At 33.8% G+C, this 11,242-nt stretch overlaps 1 protein-coding gene across 1 annotated transcript in view; it reads left to right on the top strand.

Annotated features, from left to right (window-relative positions):
* Positions 1–8,347, top strand: part of LOC119665773 — an 8,663-nt gene extending 316 nt beyond the window's left edge. Inside the window, exons 2-4 of the mRNA XM_038075019.1 lie at positions 7,043–7,595; positions 7,696–8,061; positions 8,123–8,347. Coding sequence (XP_037930947.1) covers positions 7,043–7,595; positions 7,696–8,061; positions 8,123–8,347 — 1,144 coding nt within the window. The remainder of the gene's footprint in view (positions 1–7,042; positions 7,596–7,695; positions 8,062–8,122) is intronic.
* The last annotated feature ends 2,895 nt before the right edge of the window (positions 8,348–11,242 follow it).

Raw genomic sequence — 11,242 nt, 5'->3', positions numbered from 1 at the left:
CCTTCCTCAAACATGCCTTTACTAATTGCTGTCTTCTTCGCAAAATTTGTATTTTCCTGAAGTTTCTCTTATTATTTCTCGATTTCATTAATTCTTCATTAAAAATTTTTTTCTTTATTATTTCATACTCTATCTTCCGTTGGTGTAAAGATTTTGGTTTAGGTTTATTGATCTTTGCCACTGGATTTGCTAACAAGGATTGGTTTCGCTTTATGATTTGTACCGTCGTTCCGGGTCTTGCCTCTGGCGACACTGGGCCCCGGTTGCCACTGTCCTCCAGCCGTTTCCCTCTCTCTTGTTATATCTGTAATAGGAATAGCTTTCTTTACATAAAAAGCATGACATGTCATGGAAAGATGACCTACACCTTGACCCTTATTCCATATTATCATTTATGATGTAAAAATCACATGGCATTCCACAAGAATAACACAAATTTAAGTGGAATGGAGATGGACACATGGTACTTGCATCATGGTTGCTCGTGATTGTTGTCTCGTGGTGACGGGTTTCAATTCTACCTCCAAGCGTGTTTTGCACCTTATTTCTCTGTTGTAAATGCCCACGCTGTTGATTTTCGCCTTGTCTGTTCTGTGGAGAACTGAACGCTTCTAAGTCCCATTGTGAATGTTTGTCTACTTCAGCGTTATCTACTTCTTCATTTACGATCTCGCTAATCTGCCTACCTCGGAGCTGTTTTCCCTTAGCATTTTCTCAGCCCTAATACATTCCTTTTTTAATTCTGCTAGTGATAGAAATGTCGCTGCGAATAGTAGACTAGCTATTCCTGGCTTAACGTTATTTTTTATAATTGTTGCCAACTCCACTTCAGGAATTTTCTTTCTCAGTTTGAACGTCAGGCTATGTATCTCGGCGTAATACTGCTCAAAGTTTTCGTTGGGTTGTTGCTTCCGATCCATGATTTCCCTTATGATGTCGTAGTCACTTTCGGCAGATTTGAATTGTGCCAATAGCTCCTTTTTGAATTGCCTATAATCGAAGCATCGGTTATCTTCATGGTACTCTAGTTGTTGCCACTACCATTTTAGTGCTCCACCAGCCAACAGACAATGGAAGTCCGTGAGAAGTTGTTGATCTGTAACTGAGTGTTGTTGTTTCATTCTCTCGACTCTGAACAAAAAGCTTTCTACTGTCATTTCTTTATTCGAACCGTCGAACTTCAAATGCCACCGTTCTAGATCCACACTTTTTCTCATCTTTCTTTCTATTGGAAATGCTGAGTGCTGCTCCCGCTGGATCTCCTGGTTACCTAAGTAGTTTTGCGGGGTCTGATTAGGTCTTTGCTCCACTTCTCGTAGACTGTTGTTTAGAGTCATGACTTCCATTTTCATCTCTTGCATGCAGTTCGATAAAAACTCTTGTTGCTGCCTCATCATTACAGCTACTGAATTCATTATTTCTTCATTATCCGACTTGCGTCCTGTATCTGTACCTGTTGAGGTTTCTCGATATTGATCTTCCCCTTTACCTTTCAGATTAGCGGGCTGATTCATTTCACTACTTTCCAATAACAATAAGTGGTCTATTTTGCTGTCAAAACTCAGTGATCTTTGGATACTATTGCTTCCAAAATCTTTTTCAGTTTGGGTTATTTTCCCTATTTTTGGCCTTCTATTTGTACCTGAACTAATTAACTGAGCCTGCTCACTACTACGTGCTTGTGCAGTAGTACGTGCTTGTGCAGAGGTACCGCTTCTAACTCGGTTACTTGTGCTGATTTCGTAGCTTTTCGTATTTTGGACCTAGTTCCGGTACTACTTGCTAACATGTCTATTAACTCTTCTGCTGGTTTGGGCTCCATAGGAACTATTTACCACTCTTACTTCAATTTTTTTGTTATCGATTAAACTTACTTGTCTATTACTTGTAGAATGGTACAAAAAAAAAACAAATCCTGTATGTTCACCTAAGGTGATTGCATATTTTTTTTTTTTTATATATAATTATAATATTATTAATTTAATAATAAAAAAGTTCAATAAAAATAAAAAAATAAGACAGATAAATATAATTTAAATTTAGCGTTTATTGGCGGATTTTCAGTGCCTTGTTTTAGGGAAAAATAGAATTCATTGTTATATAGGTGCAAAGTTGTCGTCACGTTCGTCCAACTGTCCATCTCTTACTCTCAACATCTCAAACATTCAATTAGTATCACGCCGCAATTTAATATCGATCCGTAATAGAAAATGTATGCGTGATACCAATTAACAGTAAGCCTCACAAACTTACCGAAAAATTATATTGTTTGGTAGCATTAACTGTTTCATTCGTACTTGTTCAGACCCATACTTCATTCACTCAAACCCGCTTTCTAATATTTACCCACACAGTACCTCAAACAGAACTCTACATGAATCTCTATTGTAGCAACCATTCACTCAATTTCCCTGCCTCACACTATACTTATTCAGATTTAGTTTGTAGCAGAAAAAAAACTCTAGTTACTGAATAACACACACAATATTTCATACCTATTACCTCAAATCAAAAACTCTTCTCATACTCTATTATAGCTATAGGTTAAAAAAAATAAAAAAAACAATAATTTTGATGAAAGGCTCCTGCCTCAAACTTAATCCCACCGGAATTTTAAAGTCGTAGCAGAAATCTACGTCAATTAAACTTACTACCGCAAACACAACTGTTTTACTTTCAGTTTTTGCCGTAATCATTAGTGTATAAAAAAAACTCACCTACTACCTTAAACTAAACTCCTCAGGAGTTTTAAGTCATAGCCGTAGGTTACTAAATTCTAAAACAAAAACAAAAAAATATTTATGTCTACTACCTCACATAAACTTTTACTAAATTTTATCGTGGCTGCAAGCAAAAAAAAAACAAAAACAAAACACAAACAAATTACTAACGATTCTCTAACTCTGTCATCTTGTCTGTCTGCCAAGCTATGTGTTGTTTGCACCTCTTGATGTAGGTCATGGCTTCCTTTTCCATTGGAAATTACAAGTCCTAAGTCATTCATCTTAATACAAACATCTTTTTCATCTTGCATAAAGATTCCAATAAAAATGATATTATTTGTTTTTGCGTATCACTATTACTAATTGTTCGCATAAATCTTAAAAATAATAAAAAAACTTTTGTTGAGAAAAAAAATTCGCACAAAAAAATTATTTGCGCTCTGCCAAAAATCAAACAAAAAAAACAAAGAAAACCAAAACTCCGGGGTGCCATGCACGCGGCGCGGTTGTAATCCTTATTAATTAAAGATTATAAAAAAAAAAATCTTAAAGGTTTGTGCACGTTTCTTTGTTTGTGAAAATAGAATCTATTTTAAGAATTTAAAAAAACTATGATTAAGGTGAAATTTAACGAAATTTTTGGTTGTCAAGTTTTCTTTGTCTCTACTGTCTACATTGCCACTTGTTGAGGCAACCATCTTTGGTCCGCTGTTCATCGGTCTATTCTGTCAAATATATATATATATAAAAACAATATCTTTTTAAAAACAATTTTAAAACTTTTCAAAACCTCCTCTCTTTTATATATATATGTATATGTCTATTAAATTATTATGGATTGTATAGATATATCTATAATATTATTATTTTGTTATTTATTACGTCTTTTAATTCGGTCCTGTCTTCGTATTAGTGTCTCGTTGGGCGCCATTTGTTGTGTCCGGTCTTCGGTGGGCGAAGTAACACTGCAGTGAACGTGGAGCGGTGACATGGTGGCCAGCCCGGTATGCTCGCCGGTTTTGGGGGTGGTTCTTCTCACGCTCAGCAACAATCGCGGATATCAACAAAAATTCATGTCACCTGTTTGCTGTGGAAGAAAACCATTTTTGTGCGGAACCTACATCTAACACAATCACAATATAGCCATTGCCTGATTGAATTCGCTATATTGCAGCAGCTTGAAACGTCCTCGTCTGTTTTGTCTGTAACATCTTTCACACTACATTCACTCGGTCACTCTTCAACTTATATGCATTCTATTTTTCCCTAGCACTTCCACAACCGCCAAATAACTAAACCCTACTCCTGCATATTATTTGAGTTTTCCATCAAAAAAAAAATTTTTTTTTCCTTTTATTTTTTTTTTATTCAACAAAAGTCATGACCATAATAATCTTAGTAATCTTAAACTTAACTAAAAAATATCATAATAAAAAAAAACAAAACAATTAAGAGAGAAAAAGGAATATACACAACCCAATCTTTTAACTAAATTTTTAAATAAAGCAACAATTTCTCTTTACATAAGTTCGCGTGTCTTACCTTACAGCTGCTAGAATGACGTCACCCACGCTGCTGTTGACCTAGCTGAAACTTATGAATAATAAAAAAAATATATATATATGTATTTTTATATAATTATGACTCTTTAATATAAAAAAATTTAAAAATCTTTTTTTTTCTTTTCTCTCTTTTTTTTCGTTACTCTTATTTTCTTCTTTTTTTTTCGTATATATATCGTATGCAATTTTAAGACAATATTTAGTAATTAATATAATTCAACTTTCGAGATAATCTTTTTTTTTTTACACCCAAATTTAATTCCTAATTTTTTTTTGTTTTTTTTATATACATATACCATATGCAATTTTTAAGACAATATTTAGTAATTAATACAATTCAACTTTCAGGGTAATCTTTTTAACATCCAAATTTAATTCCTAATTTTAATTTTCCCTTTTTTTTTATATACATATACCATATGCAATTTTTAAGACAATATTTAGTAATTAATACAATTCAACTTTCAGGGTAATCTTTCTAACATCCAAATTTAATTCGTAACTTTAATTAATTCATCACAATTATATGTTAGTGAAAATTAAAAATATACAATGGAATATATCTAATAAAAAAAAATATATAAAAAAAATGAAAAAAAAAATATAAATGCAGACACGTGTGTTTCAGTATAAGATAGATTTTTTCTAGTGCAGGAATACCTGTACACCGTTGTGCGTTAACGGTGTGTATGATCCCGTTGAATCCTTCCAACAAAAGTGAATTTTGCTACCGGTCCAATATCCTTATGGTCATGTCTTCTAGTTTAACTATTTATCACTTCACTAACCGCTATATCCCCAATATAGGTATTAATATTTCGCCACAAAACAGCTTTATCACTTTATTTCGGCTTCTTTGGGTGTTTTCATTTAGAAGAACCCCAAATTTTTATTTATTATGTTATAATTGTTGATCACTCATGAGTTTTATGTATCATTTCAAAATTTACACGCATTCTTCTGTTGCACTTGACTTGTCATAATATATTTGCATATGTCTCTATTATTTAAGCATATTTCAGAAAAAAACTATTCATTATTTGGCATAAAACTCATGTATTTGATCCACTTTTTTTTTTTCTTTTTTAAGAATATGATTAGAGACGATTCAAATTTAATGAAGTTTTAATTATTATCTCTTAGGTTTTGAAACAAACTTGGCTTTTATTAGCACTTTTCAAATTTAATGAAATTTTTAATTATTATCTCTTGGGTTTTAAAACAAACTTGGCTTTTATTAGCACTTTTATTCACTTCTTTTCTTTTAATCTTAGGTTTTGAAACAAACTTGACTTTTATCAGTACTTTTAAATTTCGATAGTTCATCAACCAACAGCAAAGGAAAAAAAAGACCATCACCGTGTCTGCTATGGCTTTTATATCCAATTCGCCTAACTGATAAATTCCTATCACGTTAGTGATCCTGTTACCAAAGCTTGCTTTCGTTAATTTGCGTTAGCTGGCCTTGTTTGGCTTGAGAGTAATAACCTTTAATAAAGCTTCTTTTTTCTTTCTCCTTTTCAATAAAGCTACAATTTGTCTTAGATATTTCGAGTGGTTATTCGCACTTGGCAATACTATCCCCTCTCATTAAGTCAAACTTTACTGAAGCTTTAGTGAAGTTCGCCTTAACTACATTGCACTAAACAAACGAGACTTGAACGTAAAAGCTTTACTTTTCGCCTTCTCTGTTTACCACTTTTGTTTACTTCTATTTTTACTGATAGCGTGCGCGCAATGCACGTTGTGAATTTAATAAACCGAAATTGTTTTAATGAGCAAGAGGAATACTATTGGTGGCGATATAATTACAACCCAAAAAAAAAAAATATAATTGAAGTACCCATGGAAGCTACATAAAGTTCAAGGTATGTTAACGTCATTAATATTCACGTTGTTTTATTAACTCTTCGTTTACCCCTACCCAGGCCTACATGACAATTGTTAAATAAATAAAAAAAAACAAAATTTGGGGCATAGATGGCGCTTTTCACAAAAAGAAAGAAAAGCAAAAAGCAGCTGATCATACAATCCACAAGAATCTAGCAGCTGACTCTTTCCAGAGTGTAAGTGAGATGAGTAGCTTATACCTGCGCAAAACACAAGAAATAATAGCTTTCCGGCCTTTTGCAGTCTCTTGTAAAGTTAAATTAATTGAACTAGTCTATTTATATCCAAATTCAACACTCTTATTCACGGCAATTTAATTATTGTTTTCTTTAATTCCTTTTGCTTGACTACCTTTTAACTACGCGGCACACCAAATATGCGTTCGAGCTTTTAATTTTACGCGCACGATTTAATACACGTCCGATCGCTTCCTCTCTTGCAAAACATTTGTATTACTTGCAATAATAACCATCAGTTATTTTCATTTGAAAATTTCAAACGTAAATCCATACAACAGAAGTACGATTTACTAAAACGTCATAAATTGTGCTCAAACTGCATGAAACCTGGTCATATGCCGTTACAATGTTCCAGGGGATGCACGATATGCCAAAGAAGACATAAAACACTGTTGCATCAAAATAGACAACTAGTTCAATCCTCAAATCAGAAGTTAGTTGAAAACACTTCAAGGCCATTTGCCCAAACAACACTTATGTAATCCATCAATTCTGGTAGGATCAGTTTCGTTCTTTTGGGAACAGCAAAACTTTTAGCATCTAACTCTAATGGAAGAACAGTCGAGCGCAGAGCAGTACTGAATTCAGGTTCACAAATTAATATTGTGACTGAACGACTGGCATTCAGATTGGGTCTGCAAGTAAGCTCCAGTTCAATTTGCATCGAAGGCGTAGAAATCGGAAAATTGAATTCTAAAAGTCGTACAATAGTTTCTGTACAATCAAAAGTGACCAATTACAAAACAATACTTGAAGCATTTGTTTTACCCAAAATTCTATACAATCAACCATCGCAGCATTTACAAATTTCAGATTGGTATCTGCCCAGTAACATCCAATTAGCAGATCCTACATTCTATAAGTCTGACAAAGTTGATATGTTGCTTGGAGTAGAATTTTACCATCAACTTCTAAGTCCTGGTCAAACACAACTTTCAAGGGAACTACCAATTCTACAGAACACTATGCTTGGCTGGATCGTATCTGTAAAAATTCAAAATGCTAACGCAATAATTGCAACATGTGGGATAGCATCAGAAGATAGTTTACAAAATGCAATAGAACAACTTTGGAAGGTTGAAGAAGTTGATACTCACTCAAAAGTCTTCTCAATAGCAGAGCAACAATGTGAAGCTCAATTCACTCAAACTACATATCAGAATGTTACGGGACGGTTCATCGTGCGTCTTCCCTTTATAAATGATAGATTCGCTTTAGGAGATTAGAAAGACATTGCTATAAATGGATTTTTAAAATAAATAGATTTTTTAAATTTAAAAGGATAGTCACCTCAAACGACAATATGTAGATTTCTTAGATGAATATAAAAAATTGGGACACATGACCGAAATAGACATTGAAAGGATTATGTCATCGTATTATTTTATCCCACACCATTGTGTTCTTAAGCCTGACAGTACCACCACAAAGTTACGTGTGGTATTTGATGCATCATCCAAAACAACATCAGGACAATCTCGCAACGACTTACTACACATCGGACCAATTGCTCGAAGTGAACTATTGTCTATTCTGTTACGATTTCAACTTCCTCGATTTGTGTTTACTACAGACATTGAAAAGATGTATCGACAAATACTTGTACATCCAGAAGACAGCCAATGTCAGCTTATCGTTTGGAGAAATGTACCGAATCAACCTATAAAATATTTTGTACTCAACACAGTAACATAGCAACCAAATCTAGCATCTAGCAACCAAATATTTGCAAGCTTTAGCTGATGACAATGTGCAAAATTATCCATTAGGTGCATCTGCTCTCAAAGAAGACTTCTATGTAGATGATTGTTTACACGAGGCAGATAGTTTGAAAACATTGTTGGAAACCCAGAGTCAGTTAAACAAAATACTGACAGCAAGCGGTTTTAAATTGCGAAAATGGTGCGCAAATCATCCTAGTTTACTACAATGAATTCCACACGATGAATTTAGACTTAGAAAACAATAACGACACCACAAAAACTTTTGGATTATCCTGGTGTCCAAAATCTGATAGTTTATGCGTCAAATTGGAACCAGTTTGCAGCACAACGAAGCGCAACGCAACCTCAGATTTAGCAAGGTTATTTGATCCACTAGGGCTTTTGTCACCAGTTGTGGTGATGGCAAAGATCTTTGTTCAAGAAATATGAAATTTGAAGATGGATTGGGGTGAAAAACTACCAACTGAATCACATAAACAATGTTTGGAGTTCCGGAACATTTTGACAAAGGTTAATTGTCTACAAATTTCTCGGCATATTTTCAAGGGCTTTTTTTCAGTCGAAATTTTTAAAGTGAGCGGACGTGTTTTCAAGTCGGTCATCGAAAAAGTTAAAATTCACAGTCTTAAAACTATTTATATTAAATATTTTTGTATAAACCAAAAGTGAAAAGTGCATAAAATATTAATTTGAAAATAGCGCGCGCTTTTTCGGATTTTTTGTTTATTTTTTTTTTTTTTGCATTACTTAATCTTAAATGCTTAAATAGCTGACAGAGACAGCAGATCAACATTTAAAGCTAAAAAGTAATATAAAAAAGTTTGAGAAACTAAATATACCAGTGCGCTTTTGTGCATATATAAACACAACATTGCACAACACAATTCAGTTGGATATATTGTAATTTTTATTTTATTTAATTTATTAATCACCATTATAATTATTTATTTATTTATTGCAATTGCAATTGTAATTTCGCAAAATAAACAGAAACAAAAATTTGTGTTTTGTCAAAAACAGCTGATAGAGACAGCATATGCTTTCTTAAAGAAAGTAATAAATTGTAAATGTGGTGTTGCCACAGTGCAAGTTTTTAATTATCTTTATGAAACGTATATAAACTTTAATAATTTTATTTAAAAATTTAAAACTTAAATAATTAAAAATAATCATAAAAACATACTATAATTATATTGTAAAACAAGTGTATGAGTAATAATGCTACACGGCGGCACTTTCAAATCAGTGAAAATGGCCTAAACAGCTATGTAATGCTTACTTCAGATGACATTAAAACCAACCAACCACCAAACATCTAAACAAAACAATGACCGAAGCAAATATAGCAAAAATAGCTAGTGAAATTGCCACAGCCAATAAAATTAAACTAAATAATAACTCATCACAATCGATAGAAAATGATCAACCTACGAACTCGATGCAATCCCTTAAGATTAATGAGCTTGAAGACAGCATAAAACATCTTACAGAAAAGATCAAGTCATTAGAAAAGGGTTGCGAATCTCTGCTAAGAGAAAATGAAAAGCTTAAAGCTGAAAAAATATACCAATTTCTGTTAAAAGAAAACCAGTACTAGTGCAACAATTATAAACGCAGTACATAAGAACGTTGCGAGTAACAGTAATTCACCCTAAAACGGTAAACGTGGGCGTTCTAGTCCTATAAATGCACAGCGAAAAAATAAACAAAAAAAGCTTGACAGCTACTGGCTTGCAACACCTAACCGTTTTGAGGTTCTCGACAACCCTGACGCTGATAATCAAGGAGAAACATCAGTATTTGTAGCGGGTATTGGTAATATTCAACCATTACGGGCACTGCTAAATGATGTGGCTCCAAATGAGTTTGTACTCAAAATTTTAGGTAATAATGAAGTCAAAATACAGCCCAACACAGCGGATGTCTACTCAAAAGTTACCAAAGCTCTTGCAGAAAAGCAGACGGAATTTCATACTTACAAGCTAAAGCAAGATAGAAGCTTTAATGTAGTGTTGAGGGGCCTACATCCATCAATACCTCTTGATGAAATCAAACAAGGCTTAATTAATTTAAGCCCTGAAAACCATTTATCCTCAGATTGTCCTCGCAAATCCCCGGCAATAATGTATGGTGTGTTCTTTGTGAAGGTAATCACCCGGCTAACTATAAAGGGTGCACAGTCTACAAAGAACTCCAGAAAAAAGCGTTCCCAGCCCAACGTAGAAAAATAACAACTGATACAGAAAGGCAACAGAACACCAAATTGAATGTAACAAGCCAAACTTATGCAAATGTTGTTAAATCTAGCAATATAAACACTCAGGAGTACGTAAACTCAAGTCAGCAAAACGATTTTCCTGAGTTTAAATCAATGCTCAAAACGGTTATGGAACAAATGAGCTCTATGCTCAACCTCCTAACTGCATTTGTCGCTAATACATCCAAATAATGGGTAGTCTAAAGATAGCTATTTGGAAAGCTAACGGGTGGCGCAGCAATAATCATAAAAAATAATATTGACCACTCATTTCTCACCAATCACAATGAAGATTATCTTCAATCAACAGCTATATCAGTACGAGATATACCGTATATGGTGAAATAACTATTGCCTCTATATACTGTCCACCTAATCAACCAATTAAAATTCACCAATTCGCAAATTATTTCAAAACGCTCGGGCCCAATTTCGTAGCAGCAGGTGACTTTAACGCCAAGCATACTCATTGGGGCTCAAGATTAATAACACCCAGAGGACGAGAGCTATTAAAAACGATACAAGAAACCAACCTATTTCACCTATCTACTGGCGAACCCACTTACTGGCCGACAGATCTAAATAAAACACCAGATGTCATTGACTTTTGCATTTGTAAGGACGTACCCATAAATAATCTAACCTTGCGGTCGTCGTTAGATCTTTCGTCTGACCACTCTTCTCTTCTGTTAGAAATTCATTCGAATATCGTCCTAAAAACTCCAGAACTAAGACTTCACAACAAAAGAACTGATTGGGCTATTTTCCGTAGTTACATTAGCGAGCACCTCTCGACACATATTCCTCTTAAAACTAATCATGACATTGAAGCCGCACTAGAACAATT

The sequence above is a fragment of the Teleopsis dalmanni genome, chromosome 1 (assembly GCF_002237135.1).
Source record: "Teleopsis dalmanni isolate 2A chromosome 1, ASM223713v2, whole genome shotgun sequence".
Lineage (NCBI taxonomy): Eukaryota > Metazoa > Arthropoda > Insecta > Diptera > Diopsidae > Teleopsis > Teleopsis dalmanni.
The sequence above is the reverse complement of the archived record's forward strand: the minus strand, read 5'-3'. Positions and strand labels throughout refer to the sequence as shown.